The sequence below is a fragment of the Notamacropus eugenii genome, chromosome 2, assembly GCF_028372415.1.
Source record: "Notamacropus eugenii isolate mMacEug1 chromosome 2, mMacEug1.pri_v2, whole genome shotgun sequence".
Lineage (NCBI taxonomy): Eukaryota > Metazoa > Chordata > Mammalia > Diprotodontia > Macropodidae > Notamacropus > Notamacropus eugenii.
The window spans coordinates 40,130,661-40,145,614 of NC_092873.1; the positions used below are offsets into that span (position 1 = coordinate 40,130,661).

Consider the following 14,954-nt stretch of genomic DNA (forward strand, 5'->3'; position numbering starts at 1 on the left):
CCATTTTCTATACTCGAACCAACAGCAATAAAGCAGTAACCGACGCTTGGCCACTTTCTCCGGGGGAGAGGTTGGGAGGGGTATCAGGGACGGGGCAGTTAGATCAGAGGTGGGGAACTGCTCTAGGTGACCTAAGCCTAAATCCGCCAAAAACACAAGCCTTCCTCCCCCAGTCCTGTGGGAAACATCAGACCGGGACGCAGGTATGTTTTATAACTAAAAATTTATTAAGAAAACAACAAAACCGGCTGGAAAGGGGAGGGCCTGTTTCTCCTTCCAGGCCTCTGCTTCGGCCCCAGGGCGTGGGAGCGGGGTTCCCAGATACCCAAATACAGCCCCACAACCCCCTCCCCTGCCTATGAATCCAGGGGGCACTTGCCCTGTTTGAAGCAGCGCCCTTGTCTGCTGGAAGATGAACTAAGCCGACAGTTTCTGTCCCTCCCCCCACCCACCACAGTGGGTTCCCTGCGTCCCTCCTGTCCTCCCCAACCCAGGGGTCTTGGCGGTGCCTGTAGAGTTTGCCTCCAGGAAGAATAAAGGAACTGCCGAAGGCTAGGCCTTCACCGCCCCCAATAAGGACCAATCCTACTTAAAAATGACCACACTTTCCCCAAGGCCCCTTAGTCATCCCTCTTTCCTTGCCCTGAGACAAAGCTGACCCTTCCCAAGTGAGGCTTCTGCCTGGGTGACATGTCCAGGCTTGGGCAGGCATCCTCTCCTGATACCCGGGCAAGCAGGACAGAAACTTGGGAGTAGAGGACAAAATGGTTTTATGTCTGTTTCATTGCCAAGGTAGGAAGTCTTCAGTACGGTGTGAGAAGATAGGAAAAGTGAAGCAAGAGGGAAACAAAGGCAAATGAGGGAGAAGGGGAGGGAGGAAAGGGAACAGGATCCTGCACCTAGGACAACCAGAGTAAGGAGGAGAAGAGGGGGACAGGGCCAGGGCTTGGATGCCATCTTCCCCGGGACACTGGTATCAAGGAGCCCGAGGTGGTAACCTGACCTTCCTTCCAGTCTAGACTCCATCCCCTCCTCCCCAGAGGAGGACAAGCAGAAAGCAAAGTCTGACCAGCACGTGGGAAACAAGCCAGGGCAAGGACAACCACGTTGCTGGTAGGACGAGGCGTCCAAAACACAGCTCAGGTCAGAAAAGCCAAGGCCCAGAGGAGGTGGAGGGACTCTGCACTTTCTCATCATGGCACAGACAGAAAAGAGGAGCTTGGGGAAATTCCAAGGAACCAGACTAACTGGCCCTCCATCCCCATTCACCTGCATCCAACTTAAACCCTTAACAACCTGGCACACCTCAGCACCCACGTTCCTGCAGGGGTGAGGCTCTTCCCCTGCCTGCAATGGCTCAGGGTGGAGGAGGGAGAGAGGAGGAAAGGGAGAAGGCCTAAGACCAGGGGCAGGGCCCACTCAGTGACACCAGCCAGCCTCCCTGCTAAATCTCTGCTGCCTGAGGAGGGTCCTGGCTCCCCCACAGCACGGCCACGGTGGTGGGTTGGAAGAGGATGGTTTATTGTCTGAGTGGGGTGGGTGGCGAGGGCGCTTGGGCTCCTCCCACGCCACGCGTGGTGCTTGTAGGCCTCACGAGAACGGTTCCATCGGGGCAGTGCCCGGCATGGCCTTCTCACCCCACCTGTGCCCACTTGAGGAAGGCAGAGATGTCCCGGACTGGCACGTTTCTTGTCAGTGCCTTCACCCGAAGGTTTCTGTCATCTGTCAGCAGCACCACCTCTCGGAGAAGCCGGATCGGCTCATCTGTGACCACAAGAAAGAGAGAGGAACAGTAAGGGGGGTGCTCCCCAAGTGCCTGAGGCCACACCTTTGGAGAGTCCAGAGCTGACGGTCTCTGTAGCTTTGTCTATTTGCCTTAGATCAAAGGATTCTTCACTTGGGGTCTGTGAACTTGTTTTAAAAAATATTTTGATAAGTGTATTTCAATAGAATTAGTTTCCTTTGTAATCCAGTGTATTTTACACATCTAAAAACTGTTCTGAAAAGAAGACATTACCACAAAGGGGTCTAGACACATAAAAGGCTAAGAAACCCTGTTCTAGATTCTAGGGGGCAGAAGTAGAGGGAGGATTCCTTGGTGCTTTCTGACATAAAGTCAGTGTTGGGGAATCGAGGGCTCTTCTCTCGTAGATGCACCATCGAGCCAAGTCAGAGAATGGGGCCTCTTCTGCACCCTGAGGGGGCCAGGATGGAGCCAGCTGCCCTTGAACTGGTAGCACAATGACTCCTGAGTGCCACTCTTTCTCCTCTCCCATCCTTTAGATGCCTTCTCTTAGTCCCTTGAAGAACCATCTCCATGGCCAAATGCCTATTTCCAAGTGCCCCAGCATGCTCTGTTCTGGGCCGGTGGCACAGACTGGAGAGGAATGGGGGACTGCAAACATCCATGTCTGGCTGGCCAAATTCCTCCCTGATGAGGATGAGGAGGATGTCTCGATGTGTATGATAGCCTTGGAAAGGGTGGACCATGGATGTAATGAGGGAGGCAAGAAAGAGGGGCAAAGAGATGCCCTCAGAGGCCATTTCATGGTCCAGATTTGGATCCCTTGGAGGGGTGGGGGGTGGGGATGGTGGCTGGGAGCCTGGGCCTGAAGCTCCATACAACCCCATCCCTGCCTGGCCTGGGACTCAAACTGGGAGAGTCCCAGGCCCCAGGTCAGCCAGCCCAGGCCCGGTGTTGCTGGCAGGGGTCCTAAGGGGTTTCTGCGGATACTTTGAGACATTTTTAACAATAAACATCCTCTGTTTTGACACTGGTAACCGAACTTTGTTAGAAACCAGAGACTGTCATCTTGTCAGGCCCCATCCGCCATAATCCACATGATTTTAAAATTCAACATCGTTTACACATAAACATTTGGTGACGGTTTCTCTGTGAATCTGACAAGTTAATCTGCTAAGAATTCACACTGACAAATAGGGTTTGATTACTCCAGCAGCTGCTGATGTAACTGCAATAGAGGCGGTCCCAAGGGTGGCAGTTTGAGTCCTGTGGCAGCCTCCTGGGAAGGGGAGCCAAAAGGTGGGGGAGCAGGGTTCATCGAGGCTGAAGAAATAGGATTCCCTGGCTTTAGCACCATTTGCTGATCTTCTCCCCAACACCACAAGGGTCCCACCTGTGCAGGGCTCTACTGGGGCAAACACCTTGGGGGCAGTGACCTTCAGCCTTAGTTAGCTCAGAGCTCTCTCTCCCAGTACTGCAGTGCATGTCTCTAGCACAGAAGGCCATGGCCAAAATGGTCTGCACACCAACAAAGGCTGGGAAACCTCTGGATCTGGAGCCAGCCAGTGGGAAGAAATGAGAGCTGGGGGTGGGAGCCAGCCCTGCTCTGAAGTGAGGCCTCCAGGATAGATGGGCAAGGAGAGGGACAGAGGGGCAGTGCTGTCCTGAAAGTCAGTGCTATGAAAATAAACACAGAGAATGAAAGAGACAAAAAGACAAAGAGACTCGACATATATGGAGATGGGAACTCGGTGAGAACTACTAGCTCTGGAGTTTTTAGAGCAATGATGAATTCTGCAGATGATACTAAGCTAGGAAGTACTGGGAACTCCCATTAAATAGAAGAAATGACACACAGGGACCAGGGCAGGCCAGAAACGTGGGCTGAAAACACCAAGATGAAAGTCATCTCAGGAGGAGAGAATTCTCTGGAACCTCAGTGATTCAGTGGGCTGGGACAAGTGGGGAAAGTACTGAAGGTTTTCAGAGGCTCTGGGGAGAGAAATCACAGGTCGTCAGTATTATTCTAGACTGTCACTGAATAGGTCTGTCCGATTCCTTTGACACTGGCCATGTTTTCAGATGCTGAAGAAAATGTGATAAAAATCCATGCTGCCCTCCAGACTACAGACCCCAAGGCTCTCTTGGACAGCACCCTCATGCTTGATACCTGGTAAGAATTCAGACATGAACTAAAGGAACTGGAGAGAGATGGAATTGGAGAATCTGAAAATGGCTTTTCTAAGAAAGGGGATTTGAATATAGCTTGCTTCATTCCCAAGGGCTTATGGGTTTTTGGTCTAGATAACCAGGACTGTCAGGAATGAGATTATATAAAGAGAAATGTATGTTACCTGTTATAAATCAGGTACCATATTCTTGTTAGGGAGAATGGCCTATGGTGCCAAAGAGGAAGCTGAGATCGGTGGGACTAGGGCTATGGTGGAGGGCCATGCTGTAGGCTATAGGTGTCTAGGCTTATGAGGTAGCTGGTTCAGAACTCTCTAGGCAGGCGCCAGTCTTCTTGGGGATGAAGAGAGCAGGGCAAATGTGGACAAAGAGGCTGCTTTTCAGAGGGGCCCATGCGTAAACCACCCACATTCCTGCTGGTATTCTCCAGACAGCACCCACCAGTAGAGAATGGACCCCAGGGAGGGGAGGGAAGGCCCAAGGCAGTGGTACCTTTGTTGGGAGGCATGAAGTCCTTGGCCTTGTCTTTGCAGTAGTGAAGGCAGCAAGAGAGGATCAGGTCATCATTATTTCCCTGGAGAAGGAGAGTGTGCAACATGTCAGAAAGTGGCCCTGAAACCTTTTGGGAAAGGATGTGCATTGAAAATGGAGAAGGTCAAATGCTGTTTGGTCTATGTGTGTCTTGATAATCTACACATTCACGCCAATAGTGCCACTTCCTTTGACATTGACTCAGTCCCTCACATAGGCTACACTGGCCTGGCATTAGGACTACGGTGCCCAAGGGGAGCAAGCATACTTATATATTGCCTGTCCTGAAGGCTAGCTGCCACCATTGGTGCTCCTCTGCCTTCTGGTGTATGACTGAGTCTACCTCCCCAGATAAGCTGTCTTCTTACCTGCTGGCCAGTGATATCCTCACTTCGAAAGGCAATGGATTCAAGTTCATTGCCACGGCTGGTCAGGGCCCGTAAGCAAGAGTCCCGGCTCTCAAACCGCCTCTCCAGGAACTCAATGGACTTCCGGGCCTTCTCCTGCACCACTCGAGCATAGCCCCCGGCCCGATGGTCTGTCTCCTGCCCCTTGGCCAGGCCATCTAACTCGTTAATCACTGATGAAGGGAGACCCAGAGAATGAAGGTTAGCATTCACACTGAGGTCTTTCTGGCAGTGCAGGTGGGGCAGGTGGGGTCACTTGTCTAAGGTCCATTCCAACTTCAGGGTCATCTATTTAAGTCACAGCTTACTCACAGGATTCCTAACCTTCTGTGTCAACTCCCTCCCAAGGCCACAGGACCCATCCACCTGGTGCTGAGCATCATGGCACATACTGGAAAGGAAAGAGGGCAAGCCAAGGGCTGGCTCTGCCTTCTTTCTAGGGGCAGTGGAGACCCAGCATTAGTGCAATACTCAGGTTCTTTGCAATGAGAAGCTCCAAGCCTGCTGCCTCTCCTTCCTGACTGCCCCTTGGCACTCCCTCTCTCCCACCTTGAAGTCGTAAAAGGATTTCCTGGGGCTGGTGGAGGAACCACCACCTGGCTTCGGGGAGAACATGGCCAAATGGTGTGCCTTTCCCCAGAGGGGGAGGGCAGGGAGAGTTTGTGTGTGGGGCGGGGGGTAGGAAGATATGGGGGAGGGGATGAGAATAAGGGGAGATTCTTCTTTCTCTACCTTGGGGACAGATGGAGCAGAAGCCTGAGTGGGGGTTCTGGGAGCTGTGGAGGCCAAGATTTTAGATGTGCCCACTGGCAGAGTGGGTGAGGCCACTGACCAAATAGAGGGGGAGAGCACTGCTTCAAATGCTTTAGCAGAGTAATTTAGCAGGGCCCTGTCCTTTTCCAACATCCACTGCCTCAGTAAGCCCCTGTCACCTCTGACACAGCAAGAACATGTGTGTGTGTAAGTGTGTGTGTGTGTGTGTGTGTGTGAGACATAGCTCCATTTCTGGTGAAGATTCTTTCCAAGATTCCAGCCAAAAGCCTGAGATCAAGTGGGAAATATGCGCTCCTTGGGGGCTTGGGGAGAGTTTGGGGTCTGAGGCCTCTCCTAAGCATAGTGATTCACAGCCTGGGGAGCCGGCATGAGCAGGCTGTTCCATGGTAAGCCTGGCATTCACTGTCTGGGTATTCAGAGGAGCTGACCCCCCACCCCCCACGTGTAAGCATTTGTGTGCAGACACACACACACACACACACACACACACACACACACACACACACACACACATACACACACCCCCAAGGCTCAGCTGGGATTCTGGTGGGGGGCAGGAGGGGGAGGGGGAGTGGTGCAGCAGCCAGAGGAACATCAAACAGGAAAAGCTGGTATCCCATCCCCAAATCCGCTTTCCTGCTCCAAACCAAACAGGCTTCAAAGGGAAGCTTGTTTGTGCTTCTGCACCAGGCAGGACTTCTCAATGCTGAGGTCAGGCTGGAGGAGAAGGAGCGGGTTAAAGGCCAAGAGAAAGAGGCCCAATGGAAAGCTGCAGACCTCACCCCTTGCTGCCCGGATGGAAGAGGAGCCAGTCCCTGGAGGGCTGAGAGAGGCTGCTAGGACTGCAGCATGCTATGGCTACCAGCCTCCTCCACAAATTCAGATCTTTTTCTCATACAATTAATCCAAACTTTCTTGTCTATACACTCTTGGTTTCCCCAGTGAAGACTAATCTTAGGGAAGGGCTGGTCCTCGGTTCTGAATTGCCACTGAGAACTAAGGTTGGTTTTCTAAAACATGACCAAGGCAATGTCAGCTGTATCTGGGCTCAACAAGCTCATCCCTTTCTGGTTCCCAGCTGGCCCACCTCCACCCTGCCATCTCATGGATCTCCTGGACTGCACAGGGTGGGCCAGGCGAGGCAGAATATGGCCCCGAGGCTTCTCCACATCCCAGGCACAGAAAGAGGGTGAGCTGGTACCTGTCAGGTGATGTGCTTTTGGGGACATGAGTGGCTGTGTTCAGGGTGTGCCAGAGCCTGATCAAGTGCCGTCTGCCTTCTCCTACACAGATGCTTGTAGAGTTTCCATTTGGGCCCCTGCTAGCTATTTCTGCCTTCTACCTTTCTGGCTGGGCTGCAGGGGCATGCTGGAGACCCCACCAGGGCCATAATGCTTACGTGGTGATCAACGACAATGGTGTGTTTCCTGTAACAATCTAGGGACTGATCACCTCTCTGGGGTTAGTTATCCCCCCAGCCCAGGGCAAAGAAGCAGTTCTCTGGAGCGTCTTGGAAGGGGCCGCAGAGGTGGAGTGCTGGGCACATTGCTCCCACACTCCCTGCTGCCCTAGGAATAGGACTTCTCAGCAACTGACCCCTGGCCAACGTGACAGAGACATTCTGAAGACCCTGCTCTGTGGACTAGTCATCAACTACCCAGTGATGGAGTCTGATGGACACTGACCAGAAACTTGGGGATGAGTGCTGAGGTGCCAGGACACAGGGCAGACTAGATCCCTCAAAACAGAAGCTCAAAGTGTCTCTGTCTCCAGTGAAGCCTCAGCTAAGCCCTTATTCCAAGAACTGGGATGAAGTGAGGTGCCAAGACGCTGACCCCAACCCACACTAGCACCAGGTCAGTGCCCAAGGTTGCTACTGGAGGGCCTCCTTAGTCCAGGCTTATGGTGACACTGGCCAACCAACAGAATCATTGTGAAAAGCTATAAGACAATCAGCCCAAAGGCATCTAACCACTTCAAACCCTCCCAGTCTTTCTGCCAGACCACCCAGCAGCACTGCCGTTATCTCTGCCAGGCCTGAGTGTTTACCAATAACGGGAACCAGCTTTGCCTTTTTACTGTGAGCTTTATAAGGATAAAAACAAGGGCTGGGCTCGGGCGGGCCCTTGTGGCTGAGATGCAGGAGTCCATTTACTCAGCAGCCAAAGCCACGGATCAGCCATAATCATTTTCCCTTGCCCTATTCCTTCCTAGGTTCTCTCTGAATCTGCCTCACATGAGTGAACTGGCTCTGCCCACCTGGTCCACCATCACAGGAGTGTGAGGTCTAAGAAGCACTCAAGCCTGAGTGAAGGCGGGGGGTGGGGGGAAGGTAATGGCCCGGTTGCCTCTCCAGCATGACTCACCGATGAGGGGCACCACAAGGATGTACTTCCTGCTCTCCAACAGCCGTACCAGGCTGGCCAGGTGGTCAATGAAGCCGTTGGTGTCCGGTACGAGGAATAGGGGTCTGATCTCTAGCTCCATCTGCCTCATCTGGGTCTGGTCCTCCAGGACAGCCTACAAGACACAGACAGGCTGATGGGTGAGTGAGAAAGGGTCAACTAGATGTGGCAGCATCCAGCCCTGTGGAACCAGAGGAAAAGGGAGCCCTAAGCAGCTCAAGGTCAACTCTGAGAGCAGGGCTCAGGACAGTGAGGAATGCTGGGCTTCTGGGGGCCATATTCCCTGAGGCTCAAGACAGTGTAAAGACTGAATGGCCACTGAATGGTGAACTATATAGGAAGCCAAAAGATCTCATGGTCATTGGATAAACGTGCTGTGGGGCTTTTGAAATCACTGGAGATACTCAGTCTGTCCAAACTCTTACAGACTTGGCCAGGGGAGTCCAGACTGTTATAATAAATCAAAACCAAGATCAAGTTTGTCTGACAACAACTCAATACCATGGGCATGAAGACCCAGCTCCCCTGCCTAGATATAATGTCCTTGGAATTCTGCTAAATGAGGTGTCATAGGAAGAGACAGTTGGGGGGCCCTGGACCTAAGGCTCCCTGGGTGACCCTGGATCTCACTGGCTCTTCCTGATTCTCTCTGTGGCTCCTAGTTTTCACCACCACCCCCCAAACTTGGTGGCTGTGGAACCCTAGCATTCTGTATCTGTTTGGCTTTTTAATAAGAGTGAGCTTTAATATTCCAAGTGCTTTGGAGTTTTCTCTCTTCCCAAGGCTGGGTTCGACCACTGTACCTACGTGTGCTCCCTTGGTGACCCTCTTTGAATGGGAGTTTCACTAAGGGCAATGACATGGTCCGGCTACAGCAAGGCCTCCATATTGCCAGGGTTCAGTGCTGCTCAGGATATGGTGGGTGTGGTACAGATCCCAGGGCAGGTGCACTGAGAAGGGCCAGGTCCTGTGGTGCCGAGCCTCAGCCACCAACAGAAATGAGAAGCACAGCTCCAGTTTCCCGGGCAATGACACTAAAACTGAAAGCCCAGGGTTTCTAAAGGAGGGAGAAGGTGGCCTCTCCGTGACCTCGGGGAGACCTCTCTTTCTGAGTAAGAAAATGCTGTCACTGTGACCCCAAATGGCTACAGCCTGCCTCGAAGCTCTGTTGCAGGCTGCCATCCATGGCCGTCCCCCCTCCCCTGGAGCATGCCCACTTGAAGGGCCAACTCTTTTCAAATAACTGAGAGCGTGAGAATAAACCATTGAGGTCACTCCCTTTCCCAGGTACCACAACCCCACAGCTCTGATAACCTCTTCCTGTCCTGTCTGCTCCACCCAAACACGGCATCCGCTGGGCTCTTCATCTTCTCCCTCCTCTTTCTTCCCTTCCCTAGGTCTTCTTGCTCCTCCCTACCTGGAGCACTCCCCATTCTGGCCTCTGTTTGAGGAGCCAGAGAAAGCTCAGAGACATGGGGGCATTTGTGGAAGCAGAAAAGGGGAGGGAGACATCTACTCATTTGTCACCATACCAGTTTCGTTCACCCTCCCAAAGACAATAGCACTACTGGTCCTTCTTTGCCTCCACAGGGAGACTGAGTATTGATGCCATCTTTGTCTTGCTTGGTCTGGACATCTCCAAGGTCCTCTTCTACCTTCTGGGCCTAACATGTGACAGGATGTTACCAGAGATGCCAGATTCCCAAGGAATCTGCTACAAAAGGGAAGAGGCAAGGAAGGTTTTCCCAAATGGGAACTCTGAGGGTGGGATGGGAAGAGGAAAGGTACACAGGAGAGCCAAGTTAGAACGGTCTACACTCTCTGAGTTTTGGCTCAGGGCCAGTGAAAAATCTGGAGGATGAAAGTTTTACAATCTTTGGGGCCAGTGGTGGCAACAATCCTCCTAGTTTCCAGGGGTGATGAGACATCAAGCCGTGGCCCCTTCATCTGGTAACAGGGCCTCCTGTAGCGAACTTCCCCTAACCCAGCTCTGCCCAGTGAGTCACCAAAAAACTGTTTCCTGTTCCCCCCATGCCCTCTCTTAGTGTCAGAAAGGTTCACTCTTCCCTGGGTACTGGCAGAGTCTCCAGGGATGGCCTGGTCTAGGTCACCAGCCTGCTATGGCTTCTTTGACTGGAGCAGTACAGAAAGTTGAGCACTCTGAGTGTCCCTCTCAAGGCTTTCCCCATCTGTGGATGTGTCTGCAGTAGAGAGAGAGAGAGTGTGTGTGTGTGTGTGTGTGTGTGTGTGTGTGTGTGTCTGTGTGTGTGTGTGTGTATCTGTGTCTGTGTGTGTGTATGTGTGTGTGTGTGTGTGTGTGGCGCATTTGCCCTCCCAAACTTTTCCAGATTTTACCCGTCAGATTCCTGGCAGCCAAGCATGGCGCCTGTGCCGGCCGTCACGTCCCATTCTGATCCCTCGGCCGCACGGTGAGAGAAGGACACAGGATGCGCAGGGAGTGTAAAAAAGTGAGGTCGGTGGGGATAGTGCCAAGTCCTTGCTCCCAGCCTGGGGATGCTGGGGGAGTAGGGGGAGCGCACTGCAGTGAAGTTCAGAGGCCGGTAGCAGGATTTCTTTTTGTTTGTTATGAATAAAAAGCCGCAGGAGTCTCTGGCTGAAGGGTTGTTAGGGGTGAGGGGTTGGTGATTCATACAAATTCTGCCTGACCCCCAGCCAAATGTGATGCCCCAGAAGGGGAATGTTACCCTGCCGAGGCTCCTGTTGGCTCAGACCAGGTAAAAGGCAAGAGAGGGGACCAAGTATCCCATCCCTGCCCTTCCGGGAGAGCAGGCTAGACAACAGGGATGGACATCACTCTGCCATGGAGGTAGATAAAGACAAAGGTAAAGGAAATAGTCCAATTTTCCTGCTCTTGAAAAATGTGAAATTCTGACCATGCAGCTTCTCAAGGGCACTGACCCACTCATCCTTTAGCTGGGAGGAGGCAAATGTGTTGTGTGCTCCTGGGAAAGCCCCCCCTTCATGTCCTCCTCCTATAAAGTGAGGGAGCTTCGACATCTGATGTTAGTAAGTGGGCGTGGCCCAGCCAGCCAATGGAGGTGTGAAGGAGCTAAGTAAAGACTGGATGGCACAGGCGGGCAGAGCTTGCCCTGCTCCCTGCTCCTTGGTTTCTCTTGACCGACGAGTTACTACCATTCATCCCCTCCTGCCCTACAGGTCCTCTGATTAGGCAGATATCATCATCTCCACTTTACCCATGACCCAGAAATAAAAAAGCCTTGCTCAGAGGGACACTACGCCTTGAGGCAGGTGTGGAAGCACCAGGGTTGGAGGCCAGTTTTGTGGGCTTTGGCTGTTGCTGCTGACTCCTCCCAAGCTCCCCTCAATTCAAGAGGTGCCTGATGCTCTTGTGGACAAGAGGCCCTTGAAGGGGGAGCTGCTCCTTCTCCCAGAGCGCCTTGGGGGCCCGAACCCTCTGTTGACCAGTTGTTGCATGGGCTCAGCCTGTCTCCCCAAACCGAATGGCAGCCCCTCAAAGCCAGAGAACACACTATCTCCTTATCTGGTCTAGATCAGGGCCAGGCACAGGACAAGTGCTACAGAAATACCTTTGGCTTGATTGAGAAAGGGAAGTGGTGCAGAGGAAGCCAGAGGACTGGCTTTCCAATCTATTGGTGTGCCTTCAGCCCCTCCTTCTGGGCCTCAGTTTCCTCCTCTCTGTAAAGAGGCACTTTGATGGGGGCAGGAGGATCGGAACAAACACATGACCTGGGAGGGCGGCTCCTCTGGCTACCCCTTCCTGCCCCAGCGTGAACGTGTTCCTCAGCTGGTAGCACGCTGGCCCTCCCGCCAGGCAGGAGCCAGGCCTGGGTGTCTGCCTTCCGCCGCGGGCAAGCCGAGTGGCTCTCATACAGGTGTAGGGGGTCATGCACACACCCATTGTTCAGCCCCCCACACTCCCCAGCTATATTTAGATTCCCGACTCCTTGGGCTGCCACAAAGGAGCGGCTGCATGTCCAGGAGGCGGGCGGGCTGGGACAGGGGAGGAGAGCTATTTTCAGAGCACATGTCATAGCTGGCTGGCCAGCGGGGCCGCTGCTGTAATGCTGAGCAGAACAATAGCTGTGGTCAGAGGAAGAGACTGTTGTGCTTCAGGTGGGATGTTTGCGACTGCTCAGGAAGCCTGGCCGCTCCCAGCTGGTGGCAGCCCAAAGCACAGAGGAGCCTCCTGGGGTCAGGGCAGCGGTGCCAGCAAAGGGCGAAGGGCCAAGAAGCCACACCTTGGGGAGGATGTCCAGCGGGGGACTGGGTGAGAATGTGACATCCCAGATGTGCTCAACTCCCAGCACGAGGCAGGGCTGCCTGGAGAGTTCTCAGAAAAAGGGGGAAAGTGGGCAACGGAGGCTCGAGGGTCAGGGAGGGCCAAGGAAACCAAGGCCAGTTCAAAACAAAAAAGTCAGGGCTGGGGGCAGGGGGGTGGGGGTGAAGCAGTGCTTGGCTGCCTTAAGCATGAAGGGTCTTGATGAAGCTTCAGCTCCAGCTGCACAGACCCAGGGAATGGCTCACACCCCTGCTCTGACCTCCATTCGGCCCCACTCTACAGCCCCTCGGCAGCTCCGGAAGGAGGGAGGAGTCCGCTGTGGAGAGAGCCCAGATCCTCCCCTCCTTCTTCCACCCCCGGCCCAGGGGTCCAGGCCCACAAGTGAGGCGAGGGGGGGTGTTGCGGCCCGAGAATCTCCCACGGAGGCGGGGAAGGGACAGCTTTGGAACCCCATCTTTCCATCCCTTTCTCCAAACATGTGTGGCTCCTGTTTTGCTGAGAGCTGGGGACTCGACTTACACCTCTCAGTTAACACCCCTTGGAGGCTGGTGGAGCCCAGAGCAGTTTAATTTATGGCCCATCTCCCTGACCTCAATGCACTCGATGCTCCTTTCTTCCTTATTGTATTAGCAACCCAGGTACTGCCGACAATCAACGGCTCCTCTAGCTGGGAGCCTCTCCCCCACTCCCAGGACAATTTATACCTTTTCCTGGGGATTTTTTTTTTAAATTAAACAAAAAGAGGAAAAATAAGAAAAGGTTAACGTGGGTTTGGAGAGACGAAGCCCAGTGGTTCTGGGCAGGAAGCCAAAGGCCCGAGGGTACACACATGTGTGCGTTCTCCCAGAAGGGCCTTCACCGGCCCTGTTTTACAGCCACCTCGGCACAGACTGCAGGGTTCACGCATATGGCCAGACAGATGTGTCTGGCTTACGTTCAAGGCTGGAAAATGAAGAATTATGGAAGTGAAGGGCCCTGGGCATTAAAGGGGGAAGAGGGGGGTGTTGGGGGGGAATTTTTCCTCTGCTGAGAAATCCTCCTGTGGCTGTGAGGCCGGAGGAAGGAGGCTGACAGGAGGCAGGGCAGCCAGTCATGGCAAATGTGGGGCCTTCTCTTAAAGGGGCCAGTCAGGGTGCTCACAGGGCTTCCCCAGCAATCCAAGCTTGATTCTCAGGACTCAGGAGAGTGTCCTGAGGCTGGGTCTGAAGAGACTCCCTTGTAGACACTGGGTCACAAGGGATGATGGCAGCCCTGTGGGGAATGCCTAGTGTTCCCTGGGCCAGCCAACTGAAAACAGTTTTCTACCACGCCCAGAGATAAGGAACCACAAAGATGATGAAAAGAAGTTATAGGAAGAGGGAAATCTCCCCAAGACCTGAGAGGAGACGTAGGCTCTTCAGGCACATGAAGACTGGTTAGACAGGGTGGGTCTTTTTCTTCACTAAGGGTAAGTTTAAAATGGAGCAGGAGGGGCTGGAGACAAAGGAGTGAAGGGTGTGATATGCTGGGGACAAGTGATGGCAGTGTGTGAAAACAACTTTTTTGAAGGACTTTGTAGGAAGGCCTGGAGCACAGCTTCTGAGTCTGATTCCAAAACTTGTTTTTGACTTAAAAAAAATGTTGGTAACCGCATTTTAACATCATTGGTTTCTCTTGTAATCTATATACTCTGATGTATTCAAAACATGATTCTATCAAAAGGGTCCAGGACAGAAAAGGTTAAAACCCTCAGGTTCAGAGAGAGATTCTCCAGAATTCCCTTCCTATTAGAAGGGCACTAACTCTGGTGATGGAACTTCTCCACTTGCTCCTTGGAGCACCCGATCCCCAAAGGCCAGCCAGGAAGGATGTGCCCAGCCTGGGAAGCCCTGGCATGGCGGGTCACCACTGGCCTGCCTGTGAACCACGCCCCAGGGACCCGCCCTCCCCAACACACCTGGATCTTTTCTTGACGCCGTTGCTGCTCCGCAATCTTTCTGGCCAGGGCCAGCTTCCTGGCTCGAAGTTCTCTGATGTCAGACTCGCCCCCACTGCCTTCAGCCTCAGAATCTTCCTCAAAATCTTCAATGACCACATCATCCTCCTTCAGGCAGCAGAAGTATGCCCAGAAAAAAAGGCAGGAGAAAAGAGTGTTAGGCCTGAGCCTGCACTTGAGGCAATACCATCCACTCACTCCCCAGGCCTGGAGAAAGACTGCTTTGTGATCAGGCAGAAGGGAAGCTGGGGCCGGGCGGTGATGGGGAGGGAATGTGTGCCCAGCCCCAGATGGCATATTCCTAACAGTTCTTGCACATTCACAGTTAATCATCTTTCTAAGCATCCTCATGTGCTCCAAGTCAGGCCAACTACTTTCCTTCTGAAATTACTACAAGAAAAAACAATGGGGAAAACTGAAGTGCTCAAAGTGAAACCTAACTCCCATTCAGCATACGTGACAGGAACCCAACCTGAGTGACAGCTGAAGTTGGGCCCATAATCTCTCCTGGGCCAGGGAGTACTGGAATAGACGCTGTGGCCCAGGAGAGCCCACCACAGCCCCTTCTCAGGGCGAGAGCCTGGTTCCCCTCTTCCAGCAATGCTCTCCACTGGCAGGTCCCCTGAAGCCAGGGCCAAGGGCATCC

The 14,954-nt window shown here is 53.2% G+C and overlaps 1 protein-coding gene across 3 annotated transcripts in view; it reads right to left on the bottom strand.

Moving 5' to 3' along the window:
- Window positions 1–206: 206 nt before the first annotated feature.
- Window positions 207–14,954, bottom strand: part of SMG6 (SMG6 nonsense mediated mRNA decay factor) — a 173,194-nt gene continuing 158,446 nt past the window's right edge. For all 3 annotated transcript variants that reach the window (XM_072639963.1, XM_072639961.1, XM_072639962.1), the window contains exons 15-19: window positions 14,270–14,416; window positions 8,013–8,166; window positions 4,834–5,045; window positions 4,427–4,508; window positions 207–1,764 (exon numbers count right to left, since the gene is read on the bottom strand). In XM_072639963.1, the coding sequence (XP_072496064.1) occupies window positions 1,634–1,764; window positions 4,427–4,508; window positions 4,834–5,045; window positions 8,013–8,166; window positions 14,270–14,416 (726 nt within the window). In that variant the 3' untranslated portion in view covers window positions 207–1,633. The remainder of the gene's footprint in view (window positions 1,765–4,426; window positions 4,509–4,833; window positions 5,046–8,012; window positions 8,167–14,269; window positions 14,417–14,954) is intronic.